General features: G+C 39.9%; 1 protein-coding gene across 19 annotated transcripts in view; it reads left to right on the forward strand.

The window, feature by feature from the left end:
- Nucleotides 1-20,520, forward strand: part of LOC126213414 (eukaryotic translation initiation factor 4 gamma 1-like) — a 786,084-nt gene that overhangs the window by 458,495 nt on the left and 307,069 nt on the right. For 14 of the 19 annotated variants that reach the window (XM_049941158.1, XM_049941157.1, XM_049941144.1 and 11 more), the window contains 3 exons: nt 113-145; nt 2,401-2,733; nt 15,601-15,656. In XM_049941158.1, coding sequence (XP_049797115.1) covers nt 113-145; nt 2,401-2,733; nt 15,601-15,656 — 422 coding nt within the window. The remainder of the gene's footprint in view (nt 1-112; nt 146-2,400; nt 2,734-15,600; nt 15,657-20,520) is intronic. The other 5 variants (XM_049941148.1, XM_049941152.1, XM_049941151.1 and 2 more) reach the window with 1 other exon arrangement.

The following is a 20,520-nucleotide window of genomic DNA, read 5'->3' on the forward strand; positions in this document are numbered from 1 at the left end:
TTTCTTGATGGGCAGTTTCTTTTTTAAATGTTGCCACTGGCTAGATTAGTTAAATGAGAATGCGAATGTTTCTGTGTTCTGTTCCTGATTGATTCCTGTTTGCCTTGAATAGGGCTCAGTTTTCTACGTTCAAGCACTCCGCAAAGTGAGTATTATGTGGCTACGTGTCATTACTCGCATTTTAGTTTGAGGACGGATGGTGTAGTGTTAGCTGCACTGCTTGTGTTGGGATTTTGAAAGTACTGAAGTAGTGCTTAAAGTTGCTTTTGAACTGTCGTATTATATAGTTGTTTTGACTATAGTGTTAGTTGTCTCCCGGTAGCAATTTCCCCAAATTGCCCTTGTCATTTATTTTGCTGTTCCATGTACAATATATAGCATGTTTTCTTTTGATATCTAGAATTGTAATACTTGTTTACAAGGCATTGTGGTAGATGTTGATTGTGTTTTGTTCCAGTTTTTGCAAATGACCTTATCCAAGTATTGTAACATCCAACTATGTAATGAAAATGTCAAAATTGCTGTTGAGTTCGCAATTTTTTTTGCTGGAACTATGGAAATTTTTCAAATCTACAGAGCTAATGAAAAATTATTTTTATTGAAACATTGAATATGTAAAGTCGTTAATTTGTAATGTATTACAAAGGTCAGTTTCCTTATCGAAACTAATTCTGTTGTGTTTTTGGAAATAGTAATAAATAGACTGTTTACTTTTTCAAGTACAGTTCAGAAAGGTGATCTGTATGAGGGAGATGCCATATAATTTATAAATAGTGACAGTTCTGAAATTTTAAGTGGGAAGAAATTGTTATAACTATTGTATGTGGCCCAATGGTATTCAGAGGTTGATACATCAGCTGATAAGCTGTGACTATCCTACATATTTCTGTGGATGTAAATTGCCATAATCAGTTATTGTTAAGCACAGCATTGTTCTAAAGCTGTTTAATTTCTGTATTTTGGGGCATTAGAATGTCAACTTTTAGTGTTGTACTGCTATAAGCCTGAGAACACACATGGTAGTTCTTTTTTGTTTATCTTTTGAAGACTTGCTTGTTTTGTTTTTTAAAAATGAAAGATATTAGCACAGTTAATTATAGTTGCATTATTCACATTTCTTGCATGGTAAAGCACATTTTCAGATATACAATCATAAGCTTTTGTTCATAGATGTCGCATCTTCAGCTTCCCTTACATTAGGCTTTTATGTTTAGACCTAGTACACATGCTAGTACACATGAATGATTTTGTCAGGCATATGCAATTTCATGTTTGTTGTAAAAAGTGCATGCGATTAAAGAAATTGGTCTAAATGCTATTCTGACATGAGAGAAATTTGTTAATACATAGACTGGACCAGCAGTTGTATAGCAGAATCTCTCACCAGAATTGAGGGGGGGGGTGCACGACCTACATGTTGCACATAGGCAACTTGGTGCATTTCAGTATATATATTTTTAAATGCTATTTGCTGACTAGTGCAGGATCTGAATCATTACTTCTCTTACATAAGTTTCCCATGATATTGTCATTAAAATGTTGTGGGAGTAAAATTGCCAAAAACTTTTTAATTGGAACCTTTCTCATGGATGAATATAATTTGTATGGGGGCAAAATGCAAGATCCTTTCTAGCAGTTTATATTTAATAGTTTTATGGCATTTGATGGAGCTTGCCGTATTCAACTTCCAGAAATTGACACATGCAATTGGATACTTCTAACTGGGGTCTGTTGTCATTAAAATATCCATTTTTATGGAGACTGTACGACTAAGACGAAAATTTGAATAAAAAAAGTCTGTTTTCTGTGTGTTAATCGTTGCTGTAGTCATTACATTAATGAAGGAATACCATTTCTCAGTCTTGTAAATTCTGTGATTTATGTCTAATAATCATTTTGTAGGTAAACTAGCTGTAAACAGGTGCTGGGGATACTAGTAAAATAATTAACAATTCTTAATTTTGTTATTAAGTTCAGGTATTTTTAATAATCCACTTACGTAATTAAAAAAAAACTATTATGTTGTGAATGATTCAGACAGGTTTTCCCAACATTACTGATATATTTCTAAATAACTGTCAAAAAAATCCTACATGATTGCCACAGCCTTTTGTTTAAATCAAATTTTTTATGTTCAATTTATCGGTTTTTGTTTGACATCTAGGCTTACGAAGGAAATAGAGATGCATATCTGAAAGTTTATTCTTAATTTGAGTATCACTTACTTCGAATCTAAATATTTCTGCCCCATTTGTTTATTGTGAAAGATTCGTTACATGTATTACGAGTACATTTGTGTCGGTGTGGACTATTTTGAGTGGTTCAAAGAGCAGGCCAGTATAGAATACTAATCTTCAGTTTTGGCAGAATGACATTATCGATGGCAATTTCCTGTCACAGGGACCGATGTGGGCTTCCATCACGTAAGTGCGGGCACCCCCGCCAACTTCCCACCCGGCGGGCCGGCGGGACCCCAGCAGGGGGGCCCGGGCGGCGTGGGGCCGGGGGGCGGACCCCCACAGCTGGGTGGCGGAGGTGGGCGCGTGGCGCCCCCACAGCAGGCGGCTGTGGGGCCTCCGCAGCAGGGGGGCCCGCCTCAGGCGGGAGCGCCCGGCCCGGGCGGACCTCCGGGACCCCCGCAGCTGCCGGGGCCCACCTCGACGCCCCCGGGCCACGCCGGGCCCCCCGACCTCGGAAAGGGTCCGCACCTCCAGCCACAGCCTGTGCCACAAGGTGCGTACATCGTATTACGTCAGGTCGGCATATCTTCTGTGCCTCGTGTGAATAGATTAAGTATGGCCTGGTTGCTCTGATTGGCAGAAGTATAAAACTGTCGTAACAAGAAATGTCAATATTCTGAGAGGTGGTAGAAATTTAAACGTGTAGAAAAATCAGTTTAACTGGCATATGCTGTGTTTGCAGTATAAAGATTAACTTTCACTGAAAGTTGCAGAACGCAACGTAAAACCACATTTTCATAGCGATTGCCATTCAGGCGTGGAATGGGACATCAGAGTTCAGGATTTTTATGTCAATGATGCTGAGGGGAGATGGGGGGCCTCTGCCTAACATTTTCTCACTCTTGTTAAAGTATTATATCTTCTAATTTTGTATTTTCTTTGAACAATGTAAATATAATCGTGTAAATCTTAAGATACAAATAGAAGACTAAAAATAATATAACTCGGAAAGCAGTGTTGAAAATAGCTTTCTTCTAATTAGTAGATTACATTTAGCTGATACAAGCATAACCTCACAGAGATAGTTTCTTATTAGTCATGTACAGGTAAAGTTTCTGTGAATTCCTTGACTTTCGCTGTTGTACTTTACAGATCCCTGAAGTTTGTCCTCGTCAGTAAAATTGAAGGAACAATGTGTATGTATAAAAATATCGTTCTTGATGGAGACACACCTGGAGAGAACTGATGATGGGCTGTAATAACTTATTCAGTTGGCAGTTTCGATATATCTTGAAAGTATTTCTGACAACGAAAGTACATTTTTCGGTGTACCTGGCACAGGATTTGTAGAATACTGTATGAATTACAGTTTCTGAGTGTGAATAAGGGTGAAGGGTCGAGTGACTGATTGAAAAAGTGGTTGTTAGAACTGCCTTCCAATTTCTTTGACACAGTGTCTGCATATATGATGCACGTTTTTGAGTGGCAATAGCAGTATTTCAGTGTTCTCTCTCTAGAGTGACAAGTATAGCTTGCTATGCATGTAAAATGATGTACTCCATGCGAAGAGGGATGGAGAATATTTTGCAGTGTTCACTGTGTCCTCTGTCTGTTCCACACCCCACATTCCAGTTTCTGACTAACCTGACAATGCTGGGGTTTGTAAGCTATGTAGTAGACAATGTGTCCCGCCCTGTTGCTCCTCCTGTACATTTCTCATAGTTTACATTCAGAATGTGCATCAAAATATTTGTCGGACTCTTGTTGGTTATCTAATACACACTTTTTGATTCATATTGCAGTATTGATTTTTGGCTATCTCCTCCTCCTCCTGTGTCTGTGCTGTACCCAGTTGACAGTGGCCCTTATTCTGTTGCACTGTGCTACTTTGGCTTCCCTGCAGCATAATCTTCGGTTATTTTAGCTGTTAATTTTAGCTGACATCGCCTCATCGGCTGACTTGCCCGTCTGTTCTCTCCCTAGTGCATTTAGGCGGGAGGTTTCAGTGTGTTGCAGAGTGGCTGGCTTATCCTTTTTGTTCTCATGATCAGCCAGCCACGGTCATCTGCTCTCTTGTTTTAATCCCTTCTACCCGTTTCTTGCATCTCTCTGTGCTTTCATTGTCCTGTTTTGTCCATTGTAGTGTTTGTCGCCCTTCTGCCATCCTTGTGGCTTTTCCTTACTCCCGGTATTGTGCTGTAAGTCTAGTTTGTTTTATTCTTTCCCTTGCGGTATTGTTTTAATAGGAACAAGGGAATGATGACCAAGCAGTTTGGTACTGTAACCACCCCCCTCTCCTCCCCCCCCCCCCCAAACCAACAGAGTATTGATTTACATGATGGAAGGTGTGTTAAATGTAGCAGATATGTAAACATCAGGCTATGCTAGTGTGGTACATAGGTCAGGTACGAGGCCTGTAGAGGGTGGTGGAATGAGGTTGGCAAAGGTCAGGAGTCCAGCAGTTCAACACACTGGGCAGGGTAGCAGTGAGGTGGTGAGTGGATTTATTTATTTATTTACATCTCAAGTTCTGTAGGAGCACATTAAGGTCATGGAATGTGTCAATACATGAAATTAAAACGTAAAAGTAACAACACATAAAAATAAAATGTTTATGAACCCCAAAGAAGTCAAGCCATAAGTTTAAGTAAACACAGTCAGCAGTGCAACAAGAATCAGCTTAATTTTCCTAGGAACCCCTTCACAGAAAAGGAGTGACCTATGAGGAAACGCTTTAGTTTCAGTTTGAAAGCGCGTGGATTACTGCTAAGATTTTTGAATTCTAGTGGTAGCTTGCTGAAAATGAAGCAGTGGTATACTGCACATCTTTCTGCACAAGAGTTAATGAAGTCCAATCCAAATGTAGGTTTGATTTCCCAGAGTATTAACTGTGTGTGTGTGTGTGTGTGTGTGTGTGTGTGTGTGTGAGAGAGAGAGAGAACAGGGGTTGACAAGAGGTTCATAAACTTACCCACTTATTGCCTGAACTGCCCATTTCTGAGACAAAAATATCCTTTTAGAATGGGAAGAGTTAACCCAAAGTATAGTACCATACAACATAAGTGAGTAAAACCAAGCAAACTAAACTAATTTTCGTGTCGAACGATCACTCACTCCAGATACCGTTCGAATAGTGAAAATGCCAGCATTAAGTCTTTGAATAAGATCCTGACTGTGGGCTTTTGACGACAGTTTACTATCTGAATACCTAGATATTTGAATTGTTCAGTTTCACTAATCATATGCCCATTATGTGAAATTAAAACTTCAGGTTTTGTTGAAGTGTGTGTTAGAAACTGTAGAAACAGATACTTACTGTGATTTAGTGTTAGTTTATTTTCTACAAGCCATGAACTGCGCTATTTGAAACAGAGCCATCTACCAAGCTAGTGTCGTCAGCAAACAGAAATATTTTAGACTTACCCGTACTACTAGAGGGCGTATCATTTATATAAAATAAGGAACGGGAGTGGCCCCTACACTGATCCCTGGGGAAGCCCCCACTTGATCGTACCCCACTCAGACCCCACATCACAGCCATTCTCAACATTGTGAATAATGACCTTGTACTGTCTGTTGCTAAAGTAAGAGGTGAACCAGTTTTGAGCTACTCCCCGTATTCCGTGATGGTCCAACTTCTCTAGCAATATTTTGTGATCGACACAATCAAACGCCTTAGTTAAATAAAAAAAAATATGTCTAGTGTTAGAAACCTTTTGCTTCACCCATCCAGTACGTGACAGAAAAAAAGAGAATATAGCGTTTTCAATTGTTAAATGACTTCTAAAGCCGAACTGTACGTTTGATAGCAAATTTCGTGATATAAAATGATCATTATCTTTACATACACAGCATTTTCAATGACTTTAGCAAATAGAAATAGGTCTAAAATTGACTGCATTATCCCTTCCTCCCTTTTTATAAAGTGACTTTACAACTGAGTACTTTAATTGTTCAGGAAACTGACCATTCCTAAAGGAAAAATTACAAATATGACTAAGTACAGTGCTAACATATGCAGCACAGTTCTTTAATATTCTGCTGGCCACTCCGTCATACCTATGAGAGTCCTTATTCTTCAGTGATGTAGTTGTTGACTCAATCTCCCCCTTGTCTGTACCACAGAGGAGTTTGACATCAATCTCGCAAAGGCATTTACCAAGAGAGTTATATGACTCCCTGTAGAAACTAAATTTTTATTTAATTCACCAGGAATGCTCAGAAAATGATTAACTACTGTACATATATGTGAATCTATCAGTAACAGAAATAATTTTACTACGTACTTACTTTATATTGTCAACTTTCTGTTCCTGAGTAGACACTGCCTTCGCAACTGACCATATGGTTTTAATTTTATCCAGTGAATTAGCTATTGTATTTGCATACCACTTACTCTTTGCCATCCTAATAACGTTTTTAAGCACTCTGTGGTATTCCTCTGCATCCCAGGGCACGTTGGAATGAGCGGAAACGAGGCAGGCGATATAGAGGCCAAGGCTGCAGTCTCTCTTCCTTGGTCTGCTGTTCGCATGGTTCCCTTAGCCGATCTACGGAGTGTTCTATGTCGTGTTGCTCTTTTATGGCACACACATTGGTCTACGCTTTCCGATAATAAATTACGGGACGTAAAACTACTCCCGTTGCTTGGACCTCTTCCTCGCAGCCTCATCACCGGGAGATGGTAATTTTAACTAGACTCCGGATAGTGCACTGTCATCGGCATGTTTTAAGTGGCGATCCTCCCCCTATTTGTCCTCACTAAATTCATATGATCCAACCAGGATACAGGGGAACAGTAGCACAGCCATAGTCATTATTTGTATTCATTCATTAGTAGAGGGGCATTCTGTTCTAAAAGGGTGAATGACCTTTAAGACCATGCTGCACAAATTTTAACACTAAAAGGTTACTGTACACAAACAAATGTTATATAATTACAAACTATGTTGAAAAGCTAATTCAATGACAGTAGAATGTTTTTAAACCTTGTTAAAGAACAAGAGTGGCAGGATGTTTATAGTTCCGGTAACGTTTCTCATGCAGCAGTAAAAGGCTGACAAATGGGATAAGGATATTGTGTAGAACAAAGTGGGAAATGTGTTAGAATTAGTCACAATTCAGCTACAGTACTGAAAGGCCCTTAAAAATGTTATTAGGAAGGTAAAGAGTATGTAGTGTGCCAATAGAATAGCTAATTAACAGGACACAGTTAAAACCGTATGGACAGTTGGGAAGGAAGTCTAGTCAGCAGCACAAGGTCAATGATATAAAGTCAGTTCATAGTAAAAATATTTCTGTTACTAGTCAGTCAGATATATGTACGGTATTTAACAATTTTCTGAGCATTGTTGGTGAATGAAATAAAAACTTAGTTTCCACAGGGAATCATATAACTCACAAAATGCGGGAGATTGCCAGTAATTAAATCTCTGAACATTAAGGTCTCTCATGGTTATGATGGAGTACCTAGTAGAATATTAAAGCATTGTGCTGCACATGTTCGACCTGTATTTACTCATACTTGCAATTTTTCCTTTAATAATAGTCAGTTTCCAGAGCCATTAAAGTACTAAGTAGTAAAGCCACTTTATAAAAAGGGAGATAAAGATAATGTAGACAATTTTAGGCCTGGCTCAGAAACCAGCAGTTCGGGCAATAAGTGGGGCAAGTTTTCAAACCTCTTGTCAAGCCCTGTGCACCAGTCTGGGTATTTTGACATTGCCATATATATATATATATATATATATATATATATATATATATATATATATATAGGGAAACATTCCACGTAGGAAAAATATATCTAAAAACAAAGATGATGTGACTTACCAAATGAAAGTGCTGGCAGGTCGACAGACACAAACACACACAGAATTCAAGCTTTCGCAACAAACTGTTGCCTTATCAGGAAAGAGGGACGGAGAGGGAAAGATGAAAGGATGTGGGTTTTAAGGGAGAGGGTAAGGAGTCATTCCAATCCCATGAGAGGAAAGACTTACCTTGGGGGGGGGGGGGGGGGGGGAGGAAGGAAGGACAGGTATACACTCTCGCGCGTGCACACACACACACACACACACACACACACACACACACACACACACACACACACACACACACACACACACACATATACAGATACAATCATTGACTGTAAATTTAAAAAAGGGAAAAATATCATAATTACATCTATATGGTAGGTAATTAACATTATCATGTACTATATAAATCGAATCAAACATCACAAAGAAGTAAATACAGTCATGAGTTGACCAGTATAGCTTTTCTTTACACTCATATGTTATAAAGAGTGATAAAAATAAATATAACTGTAAAAAAATGTAAAGTGAAAGTCTGTGGTGCAAGCCTGTGAAATGAAATGGCTGTTCGTCTACCTGTGGCTAGAACACATTATTTCTGTACTGTGGCAGTAGGAAAGGGAGGAAGGTGGGCCAGTCACCTCAGCCGCCTTTTACCTATAGCAAGATTCCTGTCACTTAGTTGTTAGCAAGCTGATTGGACCCAAGAGTGTCATGGAGGGAGTGGAACGAGGAAAAATCTCTGCATGTATTTGGGTGCGAACCTTGTAATTCGGATACCAGAGTGTAGTGCTCTGACCCATAGACCATCCCTGCGTCCGAATATAACTGTCGAAGGAAACGCCAGTTGAGAAAACTAATACACTAATTTATGTGACAAAATTGTCAAACCATTGTTTATCTTCAGGAGACAAAATCTGTAGAACTTGGCAAAATATCACAGAAGTGATATGTATACTAACTAGCTTTGGAATTAATCGTCTCCTCTTGGGAGAAGGGAGATAGATTTGCGGAGGTTAATACGGAACCTCTCTCTGTTCCATCAGCGAGGAAGAAATTATTAGTGCTGAAGATTATATAGTCTCTCCCTTTTACTTCAGCCTTTTTCAGCAGCACTACATATTTTGTCTTCTGAATGTAGTGGCAAGTAAATGGAACTTAAATTTGTTCACATTGTATGGCAACTGGATTGTCCAATTAAATTTTATCAACTTTAATCACATTTATTTGTGACAAGTCTTTTTGTTGTTCCTATCAGGAACTCAGCGTCTCAGCTATATGGCGAGTAGCAGCTATCCTTTTCATGATATTTTTACATTCTAGCATGGATTTGCCATTGTTAAATTTCTGTTAAAGTATTTAATGTCACAGAATGAGAGTGGTGAAGGATGGTTTTATATTGTTGTTCCGTTCCAAAACATTGTGTATTTATACCCCAACAACACGGACATTATTTCAGAATGTAACGTCACTGGCACATCCAGTGTAGTTTTCTTGCTTAACTTAAATTTGTAGGTAACTGCTAAATACTAGAAAGTCTGTTTGAAATGTAAAGAATGTTATGGAAAGGATAGATTGCTACTTCTGCTAGGTAACTACTGATGTATAGGTCCTAAGCATGCCAGAAGTTGCATCATTCGTTGCTGCTGCATGCTTTGAAACAAACAATCTGTTGGATCTCACCAAACATGTTCGTGATTTGCGACCTTAGCACTCTGTGGCGACAGTTCTCTCCTGCATGTGTCGCGTAAATCTCACAGTTTCTTCACAAAATGGATGCATGTAAAAAAGCAGCATTAACTGTGTTAAAACTTGTCAAAGAACAGTAGAGAAAATTTCGAAGGAGGTACTTAACTTGTCGATGGCTTGAACAGTGAATTGGTGATCCAGGAACACTAATCAGTGCATTACAATGATTTGTGGTAAATAATAGTAGAAGTTATTAGATTTCATAATGGCGTTATTAGATAACATAATGCCATTCAGTGTTTTGAGGTACATTCTAAGAGAAGTTATTAGGTAACTAAATTCTATAATTTTTTCCGTTTTCATTTTTAAATTGAGTAGTCAAGGTACTGTGTCTAATGTCCATTTGCATGTGCACATTATACATATTCTCTATGTTGCAGTGACTAACATCACTTTGAAGTAACACACACCACATAGATTTAGAAATAGCTTAGTTTCATAATTTCATTTGAATGGAAGAAGATAGCTTTTCAGAGCTGCTCAACATTATTAAAAAGATATTTACTGGTAAGGTACAGACATGAAATAGTCCATAAAACCAAGAGATGGGGTTGAGAGTTTGATAAATGCAAGAACTTCCAGTGTATAACTTAGCAAGACTGCCAGTCTGTCAGAAAGTAAGCAAAGATTTGTAGCCACTGGGGAAATATTCCAGTCATTGACCTTTGCAACAAGAATTGGGGCAAGTACATCATTTGTAATAAGTAACATAAAGTACTGCAGGTAATACTTCTAATAAATTAATATGAAAGATCCACAATCTTCTACAAAAGGAAAAGCGGAGAGCGGGGGAAAAAAAGCAGACAGGCTACATTTATCTCAGTTCATGACGCTATCAACTACGCTATGGTTTCAACACGGCAAGTGGACCTCCGAATATAATTACACAGTACCCACAAATGTCATTATTTGATACTTAGCTATGACAAATTGTACCAAAGTGGCACATTTTTACTAGATCGTAATTGCGCTGTAGCATTAAAATAGTATACTTTCATATGACACGAGTTTTAACGCTAAAAACATCAGGTACAGGCTAGACTTTAACTCAGAGATTTAGTTTTGAATCATTTTATTAGAACATATCATAAATAAGATAATATATTTTTAAGAGGTTCTCAATATGCTGATGTTCGAAGTATTGTATATTCGTGCCCACCAAATACAAAGTTTAATTTCGTGCAATATTGCTGATTGTAAGTACTGTTTGTACCATAAAAACAATGTTATATCTGATTGGCCACTTTCTTCTCCACGAGGCAAAAATCTGATCTGTCAGATCGTTCATTTCGTGCAGTGTAGTGGAACCTGTAATTCCTCGCAGACACACCACCAGTTCCTTGTGCATGTGCATTTTCACATCCTGTAAGAGTATAGCTTATTTCGCAGGGGACTGCCACAGCCGAATTACGGATTTTGCTATTAAGAAAGTGCCAAATACTTGTGAATGAGAAGTCTCAAAACACGAGCAGCAATCTGTACTCCTTCCTCGGTTATTGAAATAAGCAGACAAGTTTTACAAATATGATATTTCAAAAGAAATGTTCCATTATGTATGTGTATTATCACAAACACGTACAGCTTAAAATAAATTTGTCCATATAGCCATTAGTCATTAAACCTGCAGTGATTTTCAGTGTATGTGTGAAATACAGGTGTAAGTTTTAGAATAAGCTACTCTGCATGCCTCAAGCGTACAAAAGTGGAAGCACGTGCTCAACATCCGCATACCAAATTGTATAATGAATACCACCGTAATGGGATAGAGATGCCAATAAGCAGTAATTAGAATACATAAATATCCACATTGCACAAAAGCCCACTACAGTAGCTTTGAGCATCAAAACTGACATATCACTCACCTGAAATTTTAGTTGTTTGAAGTTATATTATCAAGTATTTTGTTCAGTCCACAATATTCTGGAAGGGCCGATGGTGTGTTTGCGTCACAGTTTCTAGAGCGAGAAATTTCTGAGAATGTGTGTAAAAATCAGCATATTCTTGCATCAGCATCTCTTACAGTAGAGCTGCTGTGAATATTGAAATGTTGCATGTGTGAAAGTTTGGCAGAGATATTGGGGGAAATAGGGCCAACAGCCTTGCTGCAGTGTTCACATGGTTCGCGTGAGATCACCTAAGTTAAGTGTTGTCGGGTCTTCATAGACCTGTTCGGGCGGAGTTTAGTTTATTTATTTATTTTTTATTATTTTGTAAACAGACTATCTGTTTTACCATTAGTGCTTATTTACATGATTCAAGAAACAGATGAATATACATTTTGAAATTAACATCTGGTGTGCAGATTACCTATTTTTACATGGCCATAGGGTTCGGTGTTGTTGTACTGCCGGCCGGTGTGGCCGTGCGGTTCTAGGTGCGTCAGTCTGGAATCGCGTGACCGCTACAGTTGCAGGTTCGATTGCTGCCTCGGGCACGGATGTGTGTGATGTCCTTAGGTTAGTTAGGTTTAATTAGTTCTAAGTTCTAGGCGACTGATGACCTCAGAAGTTAAGTCGCATAGTGCTCAGAGCCATTTGAACCATTTGTTGTTGTACTGAGAACAGTTTTTATTTTCTGCCTAATTTCCTGCACTTTTTGTAGCCTAGTATTTAAAGCATCTTACATTTCATTTGGTGCTGTATTACATTTGCTTCTGTTGCGGCAGTATTTGCTGCTGATGCAAAGAACGTGCTACTTCTGTTAAGTGTTGGACGAGAACACTTATATGGTCATGGCACTAGGATGCCATATTCTGCCTTTGTCCATAAATGATTTGTTTGGAGTGGTGCAGAATCTATGAAATGCGTAAGTGCAGATACTTTCCATTCTGTTTGAAAGCTCACATTTTGAGTGTGTCCAGTTTCTATTGGCAGAATTCATTTATCAGTGTGTGAGCTTTTAAGACACAGACCCTCACTTGGAGGGAGGTGGGGGCAGCAAATTTAGACTGTCTGTGGGACTTGGTGGCCTCTTCTTGTTCGCTGCATGCATTTTAAAGAAGGGACATGTTAAGATATGCATTATTTCAAAGTTACGTTACTGCTGTAACAATATTTTAAATCAGACACAGCTAATGATTGCCTATTTCCCACTATATATGCAGCTTTGTTTTGGCACAAAAGAATGAAATACTAAAGAGTGTCTTACAAAAGAGAATCGCGAAGAATTTCTCAGCTGTTATTGTATATTACCTGTGGAGTGCTCACAAGTTCAGCCCTTTAGGTTTCGAGCACGCGCGCGTGTGTGTGTGTGTGTGTGGGGGGGGGGGAGGAGATCACCTGCTAGTCTAGAGCTGCAGCATAGTATCCTGGAAACGTGTTCTCACATAATTATTCAAAACATTTGGCAGCTGAAGATGTTTGCGTTAGTGTTCATAGGCTGCCACTGTGATCCTGTTCATCTCGTAGGCCAGAAAATGTGTGGCCACTACATTATGGCAGTTGAGCGTACATGTGAATTACTGAGAACTCAAACCATCCAAAAGGGGCTGAGCAGTGCAGGGGAATGAGCGACGCCTCCCTATCACGTGGCTGGTAACCTGCATCTGTGTTGTTCCTGTGAATGTGGGACTGACACACGACTGTAGGGATGGCCGATCCTTACCGGTGTAGTGAGGATCGTACTTCAACCCTGTCATGGTCCGGGATTGGTCTCTTCACTCATTTCAGAATAAGAAAAGGTATCGAGTAACACACAACCAAAAGATAAGCATTCGGTAACAATTGTGACAGTTCTGTGCCGAGGCTGACACTGTGAATGTGAATGTAATGGATATTAATGAAGTATTTAGTAATATTAGTAGGAATCCCAAATATTTTGTCAGCTAGTGCCCACATGATAGATACAAATATGCAGTAATTGGTTAAGTATGGAGGGAACAGCAGAATAATGCTCCTATTGGCGTGCAAAAAAGTCTAATATACTCCTGTTTCAAAAAGACTCTGAAAAGTGGGGCACAAGCTAGCTCATTCTACCTTCCTTGCCACCTTTAAAAATTTTAACCAAGATTTTGGCACGCGAGCATATTCGTGCTCTTTTTGCCTGAAACTCTCATCTCATCCCATCCCATGGCTTCTGTGATTGTAACTAGCGCATCCCCACTAGTCTATTGCTGTCATTCGCTGTATCTGTCTGTTCCCCCTTAACTGTTCCCACACACTCACTCATTCGGCCCAACTCGTCATTATCTATTTGTGGCTCTACAGCTGTCGCTGCCACAGTCCCGTTTGTTCTGTCCTCCTACAGTTTTCTTCTGTTGCTGTCGCCCTCTTGCTCTCTACTAAGCCATTCGTTCGTTCCCACTGTTGTCTTTTTTCATTGTTGATAGCCCTCTCTTCCTTGTTGCAATTGTCATACTCTCTGCCTCTCATTATCATTTGCTCTCACCCATTTCCACTTTCTCTTTCTCATTGCCTAGCACAGCTCTTAACTGTCAGCTATGTTCTGCTGTCACTGTGATCGTCTGATTTCACTATTTTTATGTATCACAACCACTGCCTACTATATTCCAGTATTTATTACTGTTTTATGTCATTCTCACTGCCTCTGTCTTTCTCTGTATAAAAAAAAGTGAATATGTTCGCATACCAAAATTTTTGTAAACATTTTTGAAGGTGCTGAGGAAGATAAAATGAGTCAGCTGGTACCCCACTTTCTAGTCAGTCTTCTAAAACCAAAGCATGTTAGACCTTTTTGTGCTTCGATAGGTGCATTTTTGTGCTGTTTCCTTTCTTTTCCCTGGTTTATCAGGGCATTCAATTATGTGAAAAGAACTTTGAATCGGTAAAATTTTGGTATTTTACATATGCGAAATTGAAATAATGCAAAACTAATTTCATACCTCAGACTGGATTTTAAAATGCATAAAAATTTTGTATGTGCCTCAGTACAACACAGGGGTCTCAGATTCCTGCTGTTACACAAATTAACGGTGTATTTCTACATTCTGTGTCAATAATCTACCTTTTCCCTCACACTGGCTATGACATGGGTATTTTACGTGTTCAAGTAGAGCAACTTTGAACATCTGTGTATCTTGGAAGCAGGAAAAGATACAGAGAAAATTTTCGTCGCTGTTAGAGATTAGGATCTTTGGTATATATTGTAAAAATTACAGCCATTTTCTGTACACAGCCAACTTGGAATCCACGGCTCGGTGTTATTACCGAAAAACCATGTTTTTGGGTTGTTTCTCAATAATGGATAAATTTTTTTGAAAGCCGGAAGATTGCGCTCTAGATAAATACCTAGAGAATACGCTAATACACTGTTGTTATTTGTGAGTTGACAATTGGCTTTTCCCATGTATCTCGAATATCCCACGGAACCTAATATGAAGATAAGAAATGATCGCTCTACTGTATTCCATAACAGTACCTTTTTTATTTCGGTCAGAGAGTTCGTTCAGGTACAGCTTAAGTGGGACATTTGAAGTGTACTGTAGTATGAGTGATAGGCAGTACTGGTAATGATATGAATTTAGTTCATGCTTTTAGAAGTCTTGACTATTGCTAGTGAGCCAGTAAGCTTTGCACAGTGGTATTGCTTGTATGTTTTTAATTGGGTTATCAACAACATTCTTAATTACTTTATGTTTGACCACTTTAAAAAACCAAAAGTGGTAAAGTATAACAAATTCTTTATACTCCTGAGCCATTTACAATAATCCTGCCCACCATTAGATTTTTAATATCTTGAGCCACGTGGTCACTGACTGGTTTTGTTAATGGAATAAGTGAAAAATGTTGGTTGTCACCTACTTCTATAGTTGATTTGATGTGAGAAGTCAAGCTTGTTAGGTTGCTTTTGTTGTGTGCTATTTTATCTGATTGATTGGTTTCTTTCTGTTGCAGCTGGCCAACTTTCAGGCTTTCAAGTGCAGAATGCGACTAGACAAAACCAGTCACAGGTCAGTATACACTTTGTAGATCATACAGGACTTTTAACTGTTATACTAATGTTTCAGCAAAGCACCAGCAATAGAAAGCACTGTCCTTTGAATTATTTGGAGCAATTCTATCAAACTGCCTGGTGGTTTAGTCAAGAGCATATCAGCTTCGATAGAATCGTAAAAGATAGACTAAGATGTAACATCTGAGGTGACGGGTGTATTTCTTCTCGGAATTGTGTGATCTAAAATCCTACTTCGGGAGTTGGAAATAAATTTCCTCTGTAGACTGTGGTCAGAGTTGTGTGGGCCAGAGTTGTGTGTGAAAGGAAAAAATAAGAGATAATGAGACATGAAAGATAAGACATATCTTTCTTTTTCTACATAATTTCCAAGTACATATAGACGTTTGTCATACCGCTTTATAAGCTTAAAAAAGCCGCCCAGAAAAAAAATCAGGCCATTGCATACGGAATAAGCTTTGAACAACTTGTTTACATCAGCATTGCTGCCAATGCGCCTTCCGCCGAGAGTCTTCTTCAAAGCAGGAAACAGATGGAAGCCGCTTGGTGCGAGATCCGGACTGTAAGGCGGATGGTGTAGGTGCTCCCACCCAAGAGTTGCAGTATGGTTTTGCGTTGCCGTCGCCGCGTGTGGTCTTGCATTGTCATCCAACCGCAGAATGCCAGATCTGAGAAGGCCAGGCAGCTTTTTCCAAATCACCAATTTTGACAGTGGCGCAGTACCGCACAGCATTGATGATGGTTGCATCCTCCAGAAAGTCCAGTAGCAAAACACCTTTGACGTTCCAGACAATGGTGAGTATCACTTTGCCTGCAGGCGAAGTGCTTTTGAACGTCTTTTGGACCGGTGATAGGTGTTTGCACTCCACGGATGTGGTCTTTGATTCGGGGGTGTAATGGTGGACCCACGTTTTATCTCCCGTCACAATGCGAATCAGGTCATTGCCAGATTCATGGTAACGCACAATCTGTTCCAGTCATGAACACCATGTATTGGTCCATGTCGGGGTCAGTTGGCAGGGCACCCATCATGCTGACACCTTCCTGTATCGAAGAGTGTCGTGGATGGTCTTGGGAGCTCGCTCATGTCTGATTCAAAGTTCTGCCGCTACTCCATCAATGGTGATACGCCAGTTCGCTTTAATCGTGTCATCCAGCTTTCTGACAGTTGCAACTGTAGTGGCCGTGCACGTTCATCCAGGTCTCTGTATGTCCTGCACTTGCTGACGTCCATCGCTGAATTGGTGGCACCATCTACGCAACATTTGTCTCAACATCACATGTGACCCATACACCTCAACAAGGCGGTTATGAATTTCTGTGGCTGATACTCCACATGCCCATCCATAGCGGATAACAGCTCTCACTTCCGCCTTCGACCACGACTCCAAAACGCACCTTCTTTCCGTAGCTCTGGGAAAACACTGAGCGGGTGTCCTCCGCTGTGTGCAGGAACTGCGACAGCAGCATGTTCTTGATCGTGGTTGGCCTCTACCCAGTGGTGTATCAGTGTCTTGGACGTGCGCTTTCACTTGCCGTGTCTTCTTTCACCCTTATCACACAACTCTCCCACAGTCGACGGGAAACTTATTTTCCAACTCGCCTTCATAATTCTGATGTTTGTCATATTGGATGTCTGGATTAAAATAGTGCAGTTCCGTCATGTTTGAATACAACCTCGTCATTTTATTCCTGTAACTATGGTGTAAGCTGTAGGCATTTGAGTATATTTTTCTACAACTATAGTCGAGAAGGCTTAAGATTGTCCCTCGCATCTCTGTTGCCAGCTGTCGGCTGTCAACTGTGAAGTGCTAATTTCTGGAGGGAATAACAGTAGCTGTCCACAGAGCTGTGACAGCACTTGGATGTTGAGATATAGGTTTACAAAATTGTGTTACCTTATTGATACAGGTCGATACGTGAAGCTGCATTTCCCAGCCTGCTGCAACTGTGAGGGATCTACCTATGCAGACTAGACTACAAAATTTTTCCAAGTTTTCACTTTATTGGGTAACCAGCTTTGAAACATAAGTCAAAGTTTAAAAAGCACTTTTGTAATTAATTTTTTTGGGCTGGGTTTTTGGTCAAGTGCAGTTTGCTTTCTTGGTAAATCAGCGACATTAAGATACGTGCTGTATGTTAGAAATTTTTGTTTAAAATGCTTTTGGCTTTTTCACGGCAATCTTTAAGATTGAAACCAATGTCCTCCATTTTATAAACTGAAATAATTACTCTCCTTAATCACATATTAAATTGTTTGTACATTTTTTTTTTACGATATTTCATCAAATCGATGGACAGTGCACTAGTCTACCTACTGTGCTTCTGTAGTCAGTAATCTAATTACGGAGCTTGTTGTAGGTGGTGGTATTTGCCAATAGGTTTTCACAAACCAAATTATGTTCTAAGTCACATGACAGGAAGTCCTATGGGACAGAACAGAAATGATTTTACTGGTGTTGGTATGGATTAATTCAAAATACGGCAGTCAGCCACCTTGTCCAATTTTATTTTTGACAACATTTCACAAGTTGGTGCTATCCGCATAAAATAATTTCTTCAATAGCAGTATTAAAGTTACAAACATTATGTACTGTTTCTTTAGTGAAGAATATCTCGAGAAACTTTCGAAAAATGTAAAACAGTGTTTTGGCTTTTGCTCATTATTGAAGTGATTAAATGAAGGGAAACGAAGAAATGAGAGCAGTTGACAGCTGAGTATAGACGTCACACAATAGCTGCTGGTTATAACTTGTTAGGCAAATTGGGATCATTGTATATACTGTATGATACTGTTTAGTTAGAAAGGTCTTTGAAATTCATGTCTCTGGAATTCTTTCCGTACAGTAAATACTACAATACCTGATAAAAAATGTGAAGCGCCCAGAAGGAGAGGGAAACGAAATGAAAATTCACTGTTTGAGGGTTGTGGTTGTTGTTGTTGTTGTTGTTGTTGTGGTCTTCAGTCCTGAGACTGGTTTGATGCAGCTCTCCATGCTACTCTATCCTGTGCAAGCTTCTTCATCTCCCAGTACCTACTGCAACCTACATCCTTCGGAATCTGCTTAGTGTATTCATCTCTTGGTCTCCCCCTACGATTTTTACCCTCCACGCTGCCCTCCAATACTAAATTGGTGATCCCTTGATGCCTCAGAAAATGTCCTACCAACCGATCCCTTCTTCTGGTCAAGTTGTGCCACAAACTCCTCTTCTCCCCAATCCTATTCAGTACCTCCTCATTAGTTATGTGATCTACCCATCTAATCTTCAGCATTCTTCTGTAGCACCACATTTCGAAAGCTTCTATTCTCTTCTTGTCCAAACCATTTACCGTCCATGTTTCACTTCCATACATGGCTACACTCCATACAAATACTTTTAGAAATGACTTCCTGACACTTAAATCTATACTCGATGTTAACAAATTTCTCTTCTTCACAAACGCTTTCCTTGTCATTGCCAGTCTACATTTTATATCCTCTCTACTTCGACCATCATCAGTTATTTTGCTCCCTAAATAGCAAAACTCCTTTACTACTTTAAGTGTCTCATTTCCTAAAATGTCAGCATCACCCGACTTAATTCGACTACATTCCATTATCCTCGTTTTGCTTTTGTTGATGTTCATCTTATATCCTCCCTTCAAGACACCATCCATTCCGTTCAACTGCTCTTCCAAGTCCTTTGCTGTCTCTGACAGAATTACAATGTCATCGGCGAACCTCAAAGTTTTTATTTCTTCTCCATGGATTTTAATACCTACTCCGAATTTTTCTTTTGTTTCCTTTACTGCTTGCTCAATATACAGATTGAATAACATCGGGGAGAGGCTACAACCCTGTCTCACTCCTTTCCCAACCACTGCTTCCCTTTCATGTCCCTCGACTCTTATAACTGCCATCTGGTTTCTGTACAAATTGTAAATAGCCTTTCGCTCCCTGTATTTTACCCCTGCCACCTTTAGAATTTGAAAGGGAGTTATGGTATGTTATTTTGGTGATGTAATCGGAGTAAAATTTACACACAATTTAGCTGTGTGAGGCAACTTATCAGTATGACATAGCATCCCCTTTGGCCTGGATGTGTGCATCGATTCAGTTGGGAACAGTCATGAAGGAATATCATTTCCGAGGTGAGCTGGTCCACAGCTGTCGTAACTGGTTCTCGATAACCTGGCTACTGGCAGTGGTACGGAGTTGACATCCGAGCTGGTTTTGCACTTCTTATCAGGGATGAGCTCGAGGGTGTCACTGGCCGTGCAAGTTCCTCAACATCGTGCAGACGGTCGGAGACACACGTGGCACGTGTGGGCTACTGTTCTCTCTGTCGAAACGTGCTGCCACACTACTGTAGCTTGACAGGGGGCACGGAATGTGTGTGACGTGCCGCTGTGCCGTCGGATTCTCGGTTCGGTACCGGCCTCGGCGTGAAGTTATATGCGACTGCTCTCCCCACCGGATGCCGTGATTAACACCACTGTGACCCTCCAGAATGTTGGAAGAGTGTAACCTCTCCCCAGGTTTCTGCCGTACTTGCCGACAGTGGTCATTTGGGGCTGTTTAGAACCGCTATCTGTCACCACATACAGTGCAGTGGTATTGGTTGACAGTTCGTGCTTCCCAGTCACGGCTCCATTCCTAATACTGCCATTTGTTGTGATGTTACTGGCAGCCTGTACAGCTGACACTTGTTTCCTAGTCCTGTTGCTGTGGTTAGTTTCTGATTAATGGTGTGGGATTATTCAGGAAGTCCGCTTTTGTTCTCAGATGGCATCTGTAACTTTCACAGTGATCGTTCATTACTGTCCACACCCCCTATATGCTCTAACGGGTCTAGTGACACCACTAAACGTGAATTACACT

Source organism: Schistocerca nitens, chromosome 11, assembly GCF_023898315.1.
Source record: "Schistocerca nitens isolate TAMUIC-IGC-003100 chromosome 11, iqSchNite1.1, whole genome shotgun sequence".
In the NCBI taxonomy this organism is placed as follows: Eukaryota; Metazoa; Arthropoda; class Insecta; order Orthoptera; family Acrididae; genus Schistocerca; species Schistocerca nitens.